The 17,227-nt window shown below is 43.8% G+C and overlaps 1 protein-coding gene across 2 annotated transcripts in view; it reads left to right on the top strand.

Moving 5' to 3' along the window:
• The window catches only part of Cnga1 (cyclic nucleotide gated channel subunit alpha 1), a 33,728-nt gene extending 17,247 nt beyond the window's left edge, over nucleotides 1–16,481 (top strand). For both annotated transcript variants that reach the window (XM_050150182.1, XM_050150181.1), the window contains exons 2-9: nucleotides 2,679–2,799; nucleotides 3,496–3,594; nucleotides 4,991–5,053; nucleotides 8,710–8,751; nucleotides 8,841–8,948; nucleotides 9,467–9,574; nucleotides 11,143–11,249; nucleotides 14,540–16,481. In XM_050150182.1, coding sequence (XP_050006139.1) covers nucleotides 2,693–2,799; nucleotides 3,496–3,594; nucleotides 4,991–5,053; nucleotides 8,710–8,751; nucleotides 8,841–8,948; nucleotides 9,467–9,574; nucleotides 11,143–11,249; nucleotides 14,540–15,954 — 2,049 coding nt within the window. In that variant the 5' untranslated portion in view covers nucleotides 2,679–2,692 and the 3' untranslated portion in view covers nucleotides 15,955–16,481. The remainder of the gene's footprint in view (nucleotides 1–2,678; nucleotides 2,800–3,495; nucleotides 3,595–4,990; nucleotides 5,054–8,709; nucleotides 8,752–8,840; nucleotides 8,949–9,466; nucleotides 9,575–11,142; nucleotides 11,250–14,539) is intronic.
• The last annotated feature ends 746 nt before the right edge of the window (nucleotides 16,482–17,227 follow it).

Here is a 17,227-nt window from a genome sequence, read left to right as displayed (position 1 = left end):
CAGGCCCTGTGCAGGCAAACAGCAACCCCTGCGAATCTATGAATGCAGCAGCCATATCATGCCCAGAAGACAACATCTTATAGCGTTCTTCTCTATTGTCTGCCTCTTACCTTCTTCCTGCCCCCTCTTCTGTGATGTTCTCTGACCCTCGGAAAGGTGATGTGGGTGCCCATTCTAAGGCCGGGCACTCAGCATTGTCTTATTCTCAGCACCTTAATCAGTCCTGTGTCTTTGCACTAAGCACTGATCACTGAAAAGAGGTTTCCCTGACACATCTGAAGGCAGCACTGTCCTTCTATGTGAGGAAGCAGTTTAACAACATATCCATCCAGCATGGCAGAAGCAGGTTCATCCTAGTTTCTACGAGCTCCCCAACTGTGAGCCTTGGCCAGATCTCCAGCACCAGGCATGAACTCGATCTTACAGAGTGGGCTTCATACCCAAATGAAAAGAAATTGGTTAGATATTCTGATTGTTTTGAAAGTTTAGACTAACAAAACTTTGCAGTCTATTATAGAAAATATTATGCATATCCTCAAAGAGCAGCAGAAAAGTTTGGCCACTAACATTCTATTTTATTATGTCTGTGTATGTGGTGTGTGTATGCATGTTTGTATATTACTATGTGCATGTCCATGTATGGTTGAACATACATGTGGAAGCCAAAGGTTGATGCCAGGTTCCTTTCTTGATCCCTTTTCACCTTATATATTGACTCAGAGTCTCTCCCCTGAACCCAGGCGTCATTAATTTATCCAGTCTAGCTAGCCAGTTGACAGGGGATCCTGTCCCTGTCTCCCAAGCTCTGGGATCACAGATTCCAAGCCTGCCTGGCACTGGGTTCCTGGAGTCTAATCCAGGTCCTCATGCTAACATGGCAAGTACTTTATCTATTTACCAAGCCCTCTCCCCAGACCCAATGTTAGTTACTCTTATATTTTCTCCAAATCATAAAATCTGGATGATGCACCAGCCTTTCTTTCCCTCTCCCACTTCTCCATCTTTCTTCTTGCTTGCCTTTTATACACTCTCCTTCTAATCTCCTCCCTGACTCTCATTTTTTTTTTTTTTTGGTCTTTTGAGACAGGGTTTCTCTGTAGCTTTGGAGCCTGTCCTGGAACTAGCTCTTGTAGACCAGGCTGGTCTCGAACTCACAGAGATCCGCCTGCCTCTGCCTCCTGAGTGCTGGGATTAAAGGCGTGCGCCACCACCACCCGGCTCCTGACTCTCATTTTGACAGTGTTTTCCAGCACTCTGTGTACTGACAGTTGAGAAAAGAGTTTGGTCATTTTCAAACACTAGGTGGCACACCAGTTCTTCCCTGCCCCCTTCTCTTCCTCTTCTCCTTAGCTTTAATTTGGGGGACCAGGACCTAAGGGTCATTGTAAAGCTTGGGGTAACAGGCTCCAGACTGAGTTCCAAGCATGGTTCCTAAGCAGATCTGAGAGGCTGCCCATTCTACTACAGTCTCCCCAGTACAAACTGAACGCCTGGTTCTTAGGACCCAAAGAACTGGTGACTGACTGACCAGGGATTTCTGCCTTAGAAAACCCAGGGGTCCCCTTGCCTATTCTTTTATTTTTGTTGTTTGTTTGTTTTTGTTTTTTTGAGACAAGGTTTCTCTGTAGCTTTGGAGCCTGTCCTGGAACTCACTCTGTAGACCAGGTTTGCCCTGAACTCATAGAGATCCTCCTGCCTCTGTCTCTCAAATGCTGGGATTAAAAGCGTGTGTCACCACCACCTGGCCCCTTGCCTCTTCTTGCTGACTGTTGTTGATTTTTTTAAATCTCAGTTCTGCTTTCCAAGTATCATAAATGCATATATGACTGTGTAATCCTTAAAGACACTGAGAAACTGACTGCACAGGACTCTGGGACATGCAGGTATTTTTATTTTGTTCTGTCTTGGTAGACCACAAAAGCACATCATAAGTGGAAAGGATCGGATGCTGTGTGCCAAGAGAGAGCATTAGATGCTGTGGGCCAAGGGAGAATATTGGATGGTGTGGGCCAAGGGAGAATATTGGATGCTGTGGGCCATTCCCTGTATTTAACACCCAACAACTGTTTCAAAAGTCCTTGTAAATTTAATAACTTCTGAGGAAAAGTTATGCGAGTAGAGTTGCTAAAATGTAACGACAAGATTTAGGGCTGGAAGTAGAACTCAGTGATAGAGAGCATGTCTACCATGTATGAGGACCTAGCTTCTATTCACAACATCAAAGAAACAATAGCATGTCCCCAAGACAGGAAACAAAACAAGATTTGCTCAATGAGCAGCCATTCCCTGAATGTCTACTATGTGCCAAGCACCCTGTCGCTGAAGCAGAGTTCTCTACAAGGCTTACAGTGTAGCTGTGAAGATGGAGAACATGGCGGTTTAGCATATGAGGGAATTATTCCAATGTGTGTACATTGCTGTAGCAGAGAAGGGGGGATGCAGTTAGTTTACTTCGGAGTGAGGAGTCCTTGCATCGGACTCGAGAGATGGCTAGCACCTGCCCAGACTCAGTCCCAGGGGTCACAGGCAAAGGCACGGAGGTGTGGAGCAGTGTGGCTCAGTTGAGGAACCACAGCCTGGACACGTTTTCCTCCTCAGTAGAGCTCTGTTGTCGCAGCCCAGCCCCTGACGTGTGAACATAAAAGTCTTCTCATTAACAAATCTTTTTTTCTTCTCAGACCTTAACCTCACCATGAAGACAAATATTATCAACACGTGGCAGTCCTTTGTAAGAATCCCCAATGCGATCGTCCCCGCTACTGGACAGGAAATCCGGCGGATGGAAAACGGAGCGTGCAGGTGAGGCTGTGCTCCTTCTCACGCGTTGTTAATGCAAGCACAGTTTCTGTTTTAACTTATCCAGGCTTGATTTCAAGAATGCAAATTTGTAATTTGTATTCTTAAAATTCATAATCTATCTAATTTAGTGAACATATTTATACAAGCGAAGCTTGTCTATTGCGTGAAGAGTGTTATAAAGGGTTGTTTATGGAAGCACCTATAAGGGACTATGGCAAATACTTTTTTACTTTCCCCATGGGAAATATAAAACCCAAATAGATGATGTTGCCATGCATCAGTGTGAAAAGGTATATAGAATATGAAATCTAACAATATATTTTGATAGTATGATTTGAAATAGTTACCCTTAAGTGACTAGAATATGTGTATATGATAGAATTTTATTTTAATAGAAGGAAATATCAGGAAGTGGTAGTTCATTCATACGTATAAAATAATCTAAAATTAGGTACTATAGGATAAACATTGACATTGACCAGTGCATCTAACAACAGCCATGCTGAAGACCTACAGAGTGTATCCCTAGCAATCACTGGGCACACACTCTATAAAACAGGTTCCTACCTATTCTAACCATACATGTGCGTGGGTCTGCAGAGGGGTGAAAAGAGATGGAGTAAGGGCTCACCTGGATGACAGGTGGGCCGGTTAAAACACGAATCCGATTCACCTCTGCTTCCCTTTGATTGGCAGCTCCTTTTCTGATGACGACAATGCCTCTCTGTCTGAAGCAGAGAGTGAGGACTCTTTCTTTAGAAACAGCTCACACAGAAGGCAAGGGCCATCCCAGAGGTGAGCGGGGCTGTCTACCTGCCGGAATGCATCTTTTAAATATCACTGAAATGAAAAGTCTCCTGTTCCTTCTACGGAGTGGCTTGACACATGCTCTTGTCAATGAGACACTTTGCAAGATCTCCTGAGGACCTTGCTTGCTATTTCTGTCCCTTACCTTTGCCCTCTTTTGGAAAGCTGCTGACGTTTAATTATTTATGACCCCAAGGTTCCCAGTCATAAATATTCCCCATCATGTTCCCTGAAACTAATGCCTGTTCCTCAGAAACTTGCCCCAGTTCCTCCCTTGACCTGAGCCTGCAGGAATAAGGGTCCCGAACAGTGAGCTGTTGAGTAGGAGAACTGGGGATGGGAGACAAAGATGAGAAAAAGAGAAGACAAAGCAATAACTGGGACCAGGCGGCATTGCATAAACTGATGAGTTACGCTGAGCAGCTTTAAGAAGTATGGCTTTATATATACTATTCACGGGAAGAAAATGGCCAAGGGCAGCAGAGAGCTAAATTAGACGATGTTAGCAAAGAGAATACATCTCAGATACAGATGCCTCAGGACGGATAATCACAGCTCCGGGGAAGAGCTGGGTCTTCAGAATCTACAATCTTGACTCCTTCGAGGCCCTGGCTCCAGTCTCAGACTGGCCTGGCCTTGCCAAATGTGTTCCTGGCCAATGACAGAGAACTAAAGTTGCCTTTGTCTTATCATCAGGGCCTCTTAGAAAGTCTTGGGTGGGTCTGGGTCCCCACATTTCCTTAATTTCCTACTTCTTTTGAATTCCTTCTTCAGAGTCCTGGAGCTGCATACGAGAGGGTGGGCTATCATTCTCTAAACAGCTAGATCTGGCAGAGCCTGCTCCCAGGAAATAAAATGTGAGATTAGAAAAGTATAATGACCATATGGGAAGTAAAGCAGTCACATTCAAGTATAGACCCTGAAGCCATTGAAGGTTGAAGGAGTGTGGTATAGCAGGGATCAGGGCTTCTGATCCTATGCAATGTATTTTATTCTTTGTTATCATTTTCCCTCTTTTTATTTCTTCCTGTGTCTAACTCTAGCTTTCCACTTATTTCTTTGAAGTATTTATTCCTCCTCTTTCTGTCTTCTCTGACTATCTGGGGTCTTTTGGTGGAAGTCGGTGCCATCCATCTGGGCTCACTCCAGGCCGGAGATGATGATAATTTTTGGTATGTGCCTTAACCAACAGTCAGTCGCTAACCACTTTGGGTCAATGCACTGGCTTCTGGCAAGCTGTGTGTCACAAGTTCTGTACATCTTTAACAGTGACCTGGGCAATGTTATGAAGTGAGCAGGAACCTGTAAGTCGTTTGATTTAAGGCAGTTTGCTGACCATGAGCAGAGTGGTCATTGTGCTCTCTCTGTGTTTTTCCTCTTCCAGGGAGCAGTACTTGCCAGGCACTATGGCTCTTTTCAATGTTAACAACAGCAGCAACAAAGACCAGTAAGTACATCTACGGAGGAAAACAAAAACAAGTAAAAATAGCTAGCAGTATCTGCATTTGAGATATAGCTAATACTTAGTGCTTGAGCTAATTTAACAGAGGTGACATTCTATTATTTTTCTGTTTGCTTTTCTGTTTGCTTTTTCCAGATATATATTGTTTGTATCTGGAAAATGCAGCTGTTTCCTATCAAAAGTAACATGTCTATATTTTATTCATCTACTTGAATATGTTTGTTAAAAGGTCCATGTTATATATGCAATTGCCCTTCCTTGGACAGAATGGATGCCAAAGGTCACACAACACTGAACCCGTGTACCTTGGGCCACATTCTTCAGGAGACAGCCTCTGAGACAGAGGTCTGTGTGTAGATATTTATGGGATGTGCCCTTTAGCATGACATCTGGAAGGGAGTGAGGGGGACAGAATTAACTGGGCAGAGCGAGATGCTGATTTCAGAGAAGAGGTTTGCTCTTAGGGGAGAGTTTTGGCATCCGTATGTGCTTTCAGCTCTGTGTCATCCTCAGGTGACAGAACTGGGCCTTTGCAGTCACAGGGAGTCATCCAATGAGAGCAGCCCCAGGAAGCTGGGAGATAAATTTTAGAATAGTAGTGGTTTCCTCGTTCTAGGCCTTTTTTTCTGAGGGCAAGGAGAAGCTGGGTTGTCGGCACTCAAGTGTTGGTGCGTGGAGAATGCATACCTGAAACCTATGTGTAATTGTAGCCTCACAACCCAGCTGTGCCCTGCTCAGATGCACTCTTTTAAAGGAAAACTCTGGGCTGCCCTTTCCAAGGCTTCTGGATGTTCTTTTGTCCTGTTCAAGCTTGTAAGAAGAAGGTCAGTGGGCTGCAGAAAGATCTCTGACAACTTTCGATGTTTCTGAGGTTTACACAGAAACCCCTTATCTATTTTTATTCCTTCTAGAGCCCTCTCATCATTGTGCAGAATTTCTCCCAGTCTAGGGAAATGCAGACATGTAGCTAATCACCATGCCTTCCTTGGGATGTGGCTACTAGACTTGTCCATCCACTATCAAAGATGGGCTGGGGAAATCCAAAAGATGCCATCATGGATCATGTGCCCGTCAGATACTTTTCTGACTTCTCATTGCATAGCAACAACACTGCCTACCTTTGATGATCAGCATCATAAACTTTTCAGTCTGGTGATTCTTCTCTGCCAATTGGTTTCTTGGAACGAGGAGTCGAAAGTGGCCAGGGACTAGTCATAGATTAATATTTAATAGGACTGTAACTGTTCTCTTTGGCAGAAGTGTAGATGCTCTCTCATCAAATGAGGACCTCTAGAGGCACAAAACCTAGATGTGCAGGGTTGGGAAGTGTACGTTCCCTCATTAAGTACCTTAGTTCCTAGGCCGATTCATTCTATTCATGTATAGGCGTAGAGCACCACCTAATGCCCGACCAGTCTTTTCTCACACGCACAGTATCCTGGATTATAGTAACTCATCTTCAAGAAATCTGCACTCCATGGCAACATTCCGGTGGTGCCTTCTGAAGCTCACTCCATACCTGTACCACGTCAGACACTTCTGGGTGGAGTAGCATACGATAGGACCATTAGATTCCAAATTCAGTATCTGTGCTGGCTACTTTTATGTCAACTTGACACAAGCTATGGTCAGTAGAGAGGAGGGAGCCTCAGTTGAGAGAATGCCTCCATAAGATTGGCCTGTAGGAGCCGGGCAGTGGTGGCGCACTCCTTTAATTCCAGCACTCAGGAGGCAGAGGCAGGCGGATCTCTGGGAGTTCGAGGCCAGCCTGGTCTACAAGAGCTAGTTCCGGGACAGGTGGTGCCAAAGCTACAGAGAAACCCTGTCTTGAAAAACAAAACAAAAACAAAATACAAAAACAAACAAACAAAAAAGATTGGCCTGTAGGGTATTTTCTTACTTTGTGATTGATGGGCGAGGGCCAAGTCCTTGTGGGTGGTGTCATTTCTGGGCTGGTGGTGCTGGGTTTATAAGAAAGCAGACCGAGCAAACCATGATGAGCAAGCCAGTAAGCAGCTCCCCTCCATGGCTTCTGCATCAGATCTTGCATCCAGGTTCTTGCTCTGCTTGAGTTCCTGTCCTGACTTCCTTTGATGATGAATAGTGATATGGAAGTGTAAGCCAAATAGTTATTTTTGGTCATGGTGTTTCATCACAGATATAGTAAGCCTAACCAAGGCAGTATCTAATGCCACTTTTCTTTTTCTGTAAAGTAGACGCAAAGTGATGCTACATAGCAGTCTGTATAGGTGGGCCATGCTTTAGAAACACCTACACAGTGATACTGGTCAAGTTTGTAGCAAAAAGCAATATATACCACAATATAAATCAATTAGTATCAAAATATTTGATGTCTTTTCTCTGTTGACAAGGACCCAACACAGTTCATTTGCCATCAAGTGACTACTCTCCTTGGGAACTAAGCATGGGATCACATTATAACAGCAGTGCTACCTACATGATCCAAATGCCCTGTAACTAAAGGCAAGATGTTCAACACCAGCTATAGTGAGCAGAAGGCCATGTGTTGCGCCCAAACATGGCCTTTAGTTTTTGTTTCCATGGATGCCGTACTTTTAACTACATTGTGCCAGCATGTAGATGCCACATGGAGGCTGGATTAATCAGCTAGCTGAATCCTTCAGTCTACTTGGTTGTTCCCTTACCTGGGATACAAGGATTTTCAAACGTTGCGCCCACGAATCTATTAGTCTACCTTTTCTCTAGAACTGCTCTGCCTGATCATTCAGTCCTTTTCCCATGTAGGTCCTTAACCAAACAGTTAAGGCATTTGCAAATCTTCAGGTATCCTTAAGTTAACCATACTTTTCCATAGAGAGTGAGCCACTGGATGGTACTTGAAGCTGTGTCACTGGGGAGATCGACTACACCACCGCGTTTCCAAACCACCTGTAGAGAGTTTCATAGTATAAACATAGCCTCCTTGGGGTTGCCAACCCGACCCATCCACGATCTATGCTCCAATAGTTACTTCTAAAAAACCCTTCCTACAGGTAGGCCATGAGGGGTGGGTGCGGATGAAACAGCGGTGAGTGACATGGGCTGGCATGGTGTGATTATCCACCTTCTCAGCAACTTACTTCTTCCCTGTGGTTCCTGTTCTGTCTCAGGTCTCCTGCTTGACCATATGCTGGGTTAATGTCCAACCTCATGACCTGATTGAATGACCACAGAGCTTTTTACCACTCACGAAAAAAAATGCTGTCAACAAGATTATTCCCTTGAAAAAGAATTTATGGAATTTTCTTGAGAGTCTCGATGTTTTAATTTGAATATATATGTGAACAGTATCAAACACTTAAGTAAAAAAAAATTACTTTCACATATAAGAATTCTGGAAGTATACTCATTCAGAGACTTATTTATTTAAAGTTAGTGAGGTTTTTTTTTTTTTACATATTTTAATTACTCTGTCTTTTTCAACTTTTGTTTTCTGTTAACCTGGACATGTTTGGCTTATCTGTATGGATACCTGTTTGATTTTGGCCACTGTTTTAGTTTCTGAGTACCGTGGCAGGACTTTGACTGCATGGCTAAGAATCCTTGCTCAATGGAAAGGAAAGTAGAAAGAAACTGGGGTTGAATGGTGTGATCATGTGACAGATGCTCTTTTTCTTTAGAGACCCAAAAGAAAAAAAGAAAAAGAAGAAGGAGAAGAAGAGGTAAGCCAGACTTTGCATGAATGGCCCTAAATGTTTTTCTGCTTGTGCGTTATTTGAATATGGTAACAATATATACTCAACTTTTCCAGCAAGGCAGATGATAAGAATGAAAATAAGAGGGACCCAGAGAAGAAAAAGAAGAAGGAGAAGGAAAAAGAGAAGAAAAAGGAGGAAAAAGACAAAGACAAGAAGGAAGAGTAAATAGTTTTTACTGGCATTGGCAACAGACATGAGCTGGCAATGGGTTTTAGACGTAGGTAAAATTTCCCAAAGCATAGAGAAAGCTTTGTAGCAAAGAGGCCCAAATAAAGGCAAATGTCCTTAAATACTTAAGAACAAACATTTTGTATAAACTGCTATCAAAAGAGATTAAAAGCTTTCTTCTAGGTTTCCTAAGTTAGTAAGTATGAATTTCCTATTTAAGGATTTTGGCTGTGTTGGGTAATTCTCCCCCATAAGCATCGCTGAGGAAGAACTTCCTCTAAATATTCAGGATAATGATCATTGGAGCACATGAGTCTGTAAAGACCAAAATAAAAACCTGATAATCTCATCAACACTTTGGAGTAGTCTCAACTGTCTGACAAGTATCCCAAAGCCACGATGCTTTCGGCAACAGCACACTCATGGTTGATTGACATAACATATTTGATATGATAAATGCCAATATGCTTGTTTCTCAATAATTGTCCCCTTTGTTTCTAATTGTGGCTAGGGAGAAGAAAGAAGTGGTGATTATTGATCCTTCGGGAAACACGTACTACAACTGGCTGCTTTGCATCACTTTACCTGTGATGTACAACTGGACAATGATTATTGCAAGGTTTCCATATGTATTTTCTGTGGATATCAGAACACTTAGAAGTCTACTGCCTACATACTTTGACCTAGGGTTCTTGGGACAATCTTTTCCACTACATGTTGGGAAACGTGGCCGAATCATTCTCAATGTGTTTACCTGAGGTCAGGGTGTCTTTGATTCTCAACATGCATGGACGTACAGTCCTGGGATGGGACGGGGAGGAGAGTAGATGTGTTCTTTTAAACTTCTAATTGTTCAGACATGGGATTCGGGCACTAGGAGAAACTGTAATTCTCGGTCTATCAATAATAATAATAATAATAATAATAATAATAGAAAACAATGAAAGATCTGGTATCTTTTAGAAACATCTCAGTTGTTCAAGATTAGGAACATTTTTCCCTGAAACTTTTTGAGTACAGACAGGAAATACAAGCTGTTAGGAATATTTCCTAACGCAAGCTCCCTGCTGATGCAAAATTCCCACTCAAGCTAAATCAGAGCAAGCCAAATTAAGAAATATCCTGGTTTAATGGGAGTTCTGCGCTCTCTGGTGGCCCCGAAGGGCTGACAGTGTGACCACGGGGAGGAAGGAAATGGGACCTTGTGTTCCTCTTTTGGGAGCTCATTTAAATACGGGGGGGGGGAGTGGTACTGATCCCTCCCTTGGGGTGGGGTCAGGACCTGGCCTGATGGGATTTGGAGTCCAGAGTGCTAACTCTCAGGGTCAGAGGCTAGGATAAACTCAAGGGACTGGGGCCTAAGCTCCCAACTTAACACAAGCTTTGTGATCAGTGAGTTTCACCCCATGATATTTGACATTAGCTTCAAGCTATTTATTATTTTATGCATATATACGGGATGTATGTGTGAGGGTGCACATGTGTGCATATGTGTGTGGAGGCCAGAGGTCAGCCTTGTGTGTCCTCAGGATGCTCTCTACCTTGTGTTTTGAGATAGGGGTTCTCACTGACCGGGAACTTGCCCATATGTCTAGACTGGCTGCAGTGAAGCATGGGGCCATGCTCCTCTCTGCTGCTCCAGAGCTAGGAGGACAAGCGTGTGCCAACACGGCAGTCTTATTGTCGATGTCGCGCTCTTAATGTGGGTTCTGAGGACTGAACGCAGAACCTCATGTGAGCACCTTATCAGTGGAAGGATTGCCAGCTGAAACGATGTCTTCTTTGTTGTTGTTGGCTTTTGAGACAGGGTTTTTCTGTGTAGCCTTGGCTGTCCTGGAACTCTCTCTGCAGACCAGGCTGGCCTTGAATTCAGAGATCCTTCTGCTTTGCTTCCCAAGTGCTGGGATTAAAGGCATGAGCCACCATGCCCAGCTAATTCTTACCTAATATCTATCTATACAAGTCCAACTAGTATTGATGGAAAAGATGTTAGAATTCAGATATATGAGGAAATGACTTATTCCCATGAAAGGAATAATTTGGAAAAACTGTGATTGACCAAATGCACTCCAAAAACCCATTTAGCCTTAGCATGTTGGATGTCTCATCACAAACAATATACACAAAGGGGCTTTTTATTTCAATCCATCTCCATGTTATTTTTTAATGCATGTCTTTCTTTTATAGAGCATGTTTTGATGAACTCCAGTCTGATTACCTAGAATACTGGCTCATTTTTGATTATGTATCAGACATAATCTACGTTGTTGACATGTTCGTACGAACAAGGACAGGTACGTGTGATCTACTTTGGGTCATCTGAAATTTCTTGCTTTTATCTCTACTATATAATAATGAAATTTCCACACCCAGCTGTTCTTCAAGGTAAACTCACAACCGCAGTGGAAAACAGGAGTGACGTGTTCCCCCTCGCTGGCTTAGGTCACTCCAACGGATCCAGGAAGATGGTGCTAGGACACCTTAATCTTTTCTAACCTTTATTTATTTATTTATTTATTTATTTGTATATGGGTGCTTTGCCCGCATATTTGTCTGTGCACCATGTGCATGCAATACCAGAGAAGGGCAGAAGAGGGTATGAGATCCCCTAGGGCTGGAGTTACAGATTGTTGTGAGCTACCAGGTGGGTGCTGCGGATTGAACTCAAATCCTCTGGAAGAGCAGCCAGTACTCTTACCCTCTGAGCCATCTCTCCAGTCCCCTAAGTAACCTTTTGAGTGTGGATTAGTGTTTTTTTCCTTCATTGTCTTAGTTATTGGGTTTATGCCAGGCAGAAGAATAAAGAACAGAAATATTTAGTCAGTCTCTGTGGGTAAAGGGCAATTTCTGCCACATATGGAGATACTTTACAAGGGCACAAAGAAAAGTGTCACTGCTTTCCAGAAGCCTCTTAATAGAGATTTTACAGGAAATATAAACTTTGTGGTTCACAGTGGTGTATCGTTAAGTAGGGTTTACCATCCCCCGCCTTTCTACTTACAGTGTGTTAGTAAGCAGGTGTAAAGCGTACTGTTTTCACACTGTTTCCCCGACCCCCCCCCCCCACACACACACACTGTAAATGCTACACACAGCATAGAAGCCTCTAAGGGTCGCTGAAAGCTTGCTCTTTAGAGGCTCAGCTGCCGGAGCTTGGCTGTCACTGTAGTAGCCACTGTAGGAGAAACAAACTCCCTTACTGACACAAGGCTTCAGCACGCACCCATGCGAGGCCCACAGGGACTGCCCAGAAGAGAAGATCCTAGGTGATGAAGGACAGCCTGCAGGACAAGAGGGAGGAGGGCAAATGCAGTCTGAAGAGATTGATGTTTCACGCTGAAGGTGAAAAGCATGTTCACGTGAAACAGTGTGATAACGGGGCAGGTGCCCACACTTCTGAGAGCAGGCCTCGGATTCTGCCAAGGAGTATCTGCCACGTGTGCTACCAAGTCATCGGTTCTGAAGCTAACTAGAGTTAGTGAGACCCTGCAGGCTATGGACTGGGCCTGATAAGGCTCTTCCTTACTTCAGGTGTCAGGCTCACTGCCCGAAGCAAACACCTGTATTTTGAGATCTGTATTTTGTTTACAGCCATCTTAATTTGCAGGCAAGTTCCGGATGTAGGGCATTAGCCTAGTGAGACCTGCAGGCACCAGGCTTTTAGCAAACAATTTGCATTTTCCTTTGTTTATCAACAATCACAGACCCTCAGTATTTACTTGCCGGCTAGGGACCTCTCCAGGCCTGAATTCCTGCAGACCTGACACCCCTTCCCTTCCCCTTTGCCCATTTGCTATATAACAGCTTCTGAGGATATACTAAATGGCGGGTCTGATCAGAAATACTGTCTTGCTGTCACTCCTCCTGTCTCTTGCTCTTCTATTCCTCTCCCATAGGTTTATCAGGGACCACTGTTCGCATCCCGCTGGCCGGAATAGCACACGACTCGACCTGCATTTCTGATCAAATAACTATACATTAGGCTTCCCATGATCCCTCCTCTGCTTCAGTATTGGCTAGCATGGCTCGCCAAACCAAAAAACAAAAAACAAAAACACATTTTCTAGTTTATTCTATTAATAAAGGATGTAATAAAAGAGGTGAACAGGCAGATACAGAGGTATGGAGGACAAGTGTGGAAGGGCTTGAGAGCAGGAGCTGTTGTCCCCACGGAATTGGGTTATGACACCCTTCTAACACCCTACATTTGCTCTCTCACTTGGATGCTCTCTGATCACCAAAGCTGTGGGACCCTCACCCCTTATTCTCAAAGGGGCAAGAAGAAATACTCTAGCAGAATGTTTTCCCAGGAAGATAGTGGCCTTCCCCTCTCCCACCAGGGAGGTATTGAGCACAAGGTCACTTTACTTTGCTCAGCCCAGCCAGCCTCCTGGTACAGACTGATAAAGATGGCCTAACTCAAGAACAGTGGCCTTGCTCTAAGAACAAGGAAAAAGCTGACTTAACAAAATGGGAAGGAGCAAAAGTTCTTGTACCTGTGCCAAAGCAGCTTCAAAGATTCTCTTCGTAGTTATGCCTTTAAAAGCTCACCCCACAGAGGAGACACAGCTCCTCTCTCTACTTCATTGTAACGGGGATGGAGAGGAGTTCCAAACATGTTTTATGCTGATTACCCCTTGCTTACTACAGTCTGGGCCTCGCTGGTGGTCTCTCTGGGGGTCGTAATCTGGCCACAACAAAGCCAATGATCTTTATGGAAGGCTTTTTATCGTATAAACACAATAAGTAGCAGAATTAAGTTCCTTTCCAGCACCTCTCCTCCTGGAGAAAGTGGGGGTGGAGGTTAAGAATGTCCAAGTCTGTAAATGTCTGTTTCTGGTGACCAGCCCCATCTAGGAGCCTGCCAGGAGTTGCCTCACAGAACAAAGATACTTGTCAAAGCGCTGGAGCTCTGCATCCGGAGCTGAGGCCATGGCCAAATATCAGAACAAAAGATACCACTAGCATTTTGGTTCCTCGGGAAATCGTAAGGATTTTAACAGTGGTGTGTCAGAAATTGGGGACAGGAACCAAATATGCAATTTATAATAATGCTGCAGAATATGAATGTGATTCATTAGAGAAATGATTTTACCTGTGTAGCTAAAATCATATATATATCAAACGATCAATTAATCCATCATTCTATCTACCTACCTACTTACTTATCTGTCTATATATTACACTAAAAAGTGTCATTTTTCTATTTCTACAACAGACTCTTCTATAATGGCATGTAGGTTTGGTCATAGGGGTCATTCTACAACTAAAGATATATTTATTGAAAAGTATTCTTATTTTGTCCTAAACACAGCTGATTAAGAGTTGCTGTAGAGGGACTGGAGAGATGGTTCAGTGGTTAAGAGCAGTGGCTGCTCTTCCAGAGGACGTGGGTTCAATTCCTAGCACCGACATGGCAGCTCACAACTGTCTAGGACTCCAGTTTCAGGGGATCTGACACCTTCTACCAACAGACATAAAGTTAGATAATTTATTTTTAAAAAAAAAAAGAGTTACTATAGAAAAAAAAACCACAGTGGTATAGCAAGCAGAAACAGCCCGGCTTTTCTCTCTTCTACTGTAGGTTATCTGGAACAAGGGTTGCTGGTGAAAGACAAAGTGAAACTCATAGAAAAGTATAAAGCAAACTTGCAGTTTAAACTTGACGTTCTGTCAATGGTACCCACTGATCTGCTGTATTTCAAGACGGGGTGGAACTATCCAGAAATTAGGTTAAATCGGCTCTTGAGGATCTCTCGAATGTTCGAGTTCTTCCAGCGCACAGAGACAAGGACCAACTATCCAAACATCTTTAGGATTTCTAACCTCGTCATGTACATCGTCATTATTATCCACTGGAACGCGTGTGTGTACTACTCCATCTCGAAGGCTATTGGATTTGGGAATGACACGTGGGTCTACCCCGATGTGAACGATCCTGAATTTGGCCGCTTGGCTAGAAAATATGTCTACAGCCTTTATTGGTCTACGCTGACTTTGACAACCATCGGCGAAACTCCGCCTCCTGTGCTGGATTCTGAGTATATCTTTGTGGTAGTTGACTTCTTAATTGGAGTTTTAATTTTTGCCACCATTGTCGGTAACATAGGTTCCATGATTTCCAATATGAATGCAGCCAGGGCAGAATTTCAAGCAAGAGTTGATGCTATCAAGCAATACATGAATTTCCGAAATGTGAGCAAAGATATGGAAAAGAGGGTTATTAAATGGTTCGACTACCTCTGGACCAACAAAAAAACAGTTGATGAGAAAGAAGTCTTGAAATACCTACCTGACAAACTAAGGGCAGAGATCGCCATCAACGTCCACTTAGACACGTTAAAAAAGGTCCGCATCTTTGCAGACTGTGAAGCTGGTCTGTTGGTGGAGCTGGTGCTGAAGCTACAGCCCCAGGTGTACAGTCCTGGCGATTACATATGCAAGAAAGGGGACATCGGGCGAGAGATGTACATCATCAAAGAAGGCAAACTTGCTGTGGTGGCCGATGATGGAATCACCCAGTTTGTCGTGTTGAGTGATGGCAGCTACTTCGGTGAGATCAGCATCCTCAATATCAAAGGCAGCAAGGCCGGCAACCGAAGAACAGCCAATATTAAAAGCATTGGCTACTCAGACCTGTTCTGCCTCTCGAAAGATGACCTCATGGAAGCGCTAACGGAGTACCCAGACGCCAAAACTATGCTGGAAGAGAAAGGAAGGCAGATCTTAATGAAAGATGGTCTACTGGATTTAAACATCGCAAATCTGGGCAGTGACCCCAAAGACCTGGAAGAGAAGGTCACACGAATGGAAGGCTCAGTCGACCTCCTGCAAACCCGATTTGCCCGCATCTTGGCTGAATACGAGTCGATGCAGCAGAAACTCAAGAAGAGGTTAACCAAGGTCGAGAGATTTCTGAAACCACTTATCGAAGCAGAATTTTCAGCTCTCGAGGAACCTGGAGGAGAAAGTGAGCACACAGAGTCTGCATGGGACTGAAAAGCTGGACGTCAACAGAAGCATACATCCCATAATCTTCATGAGCACTTGGCCAGAGACAACTGCCCATCGGAAGAAAGCAGATTCATCTGGGAAATGTTTCTATGGGGAAAATGTGTGTGGCTGGATGGCATAAATCCATTGTGCAATACTACAATTAAAGACTCATCTAACCCCGGGATTTTTCATAGTGGGTCGGGTGCAAGGACATGGACTGATTACCATGTGTGTATCAGGATATGCTCCCCCCCATACCCTTTTTTCTGTAATAATCTTTGTAAAAGCGAATCAGTATTTCACACTTTCAAGTCACTTGCATTGTGGAGGAGTCTATTCAGTGTGACTGTGCACACTGTGTTTGAAATACAGTTTTATGAAGAATTAGGATGCAATAAAGTGAAACTGATTATAAAACCAGAGTAAATATGACTTATCGGTGACTAAGTAGGGAATAGTAGCATCTTGTAGACTTCAGGCCGCTTGAAGGATACTTGCCTTTGTGGGGTAAGATAAGTCTGGGAGGGTGATTGAGGGACACTTCTTACTAATGGAAGCATAATAAATCAGATTTTATGACGAGAAAATATATGTGCACATGAGTATTCCAGTGTTTATTGACATCACAAGATGATGTAGGAATCCTTTAATGTTACATTTAAGGAGTTCTCGGAGTATTAAGGTTTGACATCAGAGACTTCTTCCTTTCCTGTCTGAGTTTTTATTTCACTTCCTCCAAACTCATGCTGATGCTTACCTTGGACTGCTGATGGGTGTTTGGTCAAAAGCCTGAGGTAAGGAATTATGCAATTCTTTTCTTACTCCTCTAGGGAGAGGGCTCTGGTGGGCTAAGATGCTGTTGATGGTTCAGGTTAGACCAATGAAAAGATGCCAATGCAGAGGTTCAAGACTGGGCTCCAGCTTCAACTGGGAGTTAAAAGGCAGGATAGCTCTCAGGTGGTGCCCTGGCGGGTGTTATTCTTTGGGTCCCTGCCCTAGCCACGCCCACTCCCATAACCTCTGACCCGCCCGTCGCCATCTTGGGACCCTTCCTCTCTTTCTGCTTCCTTGGCGTGTGCACGCGTTTTCTCTGTCTCTCTCTTCTTTTATCTCTCCTCTCTCCTTTTATCTCTTTTCTCTGTCTTTCTTTCTCCCCCTTCCTTAATAAATACTTATGGCTATTTCCTGTGTTTACGTGTCTGTTACCTGCCGCCACCGTGGGCCAAGGAAGCGTGCCCTCCTGTAGCCGCTTTCTCATGGCGGGCTCCGCCAACCC

Source organism: Alexandromys fortis, unplaced genomic scaffold (genome assembly GCF_014885135.2).
Source record: "Alexandromys fortis isolate MF-2015 unplaced genomic scaffold, M_Fortis_MF-2015_v1.1 scaffold_0, whole genome shotgun sequence".
Lineage (NCBI taxonomy): Eukaryota > Metazoa > Chordata > Mammalia > Rodentia > Cricetidae > Alexandromys > Alexandromys fortis.
The sequence above is the reverse complement of the archived record's forward strand: the minus strand, read 5'-3'. Positions and strand labels throughout refer to the sequence as shown.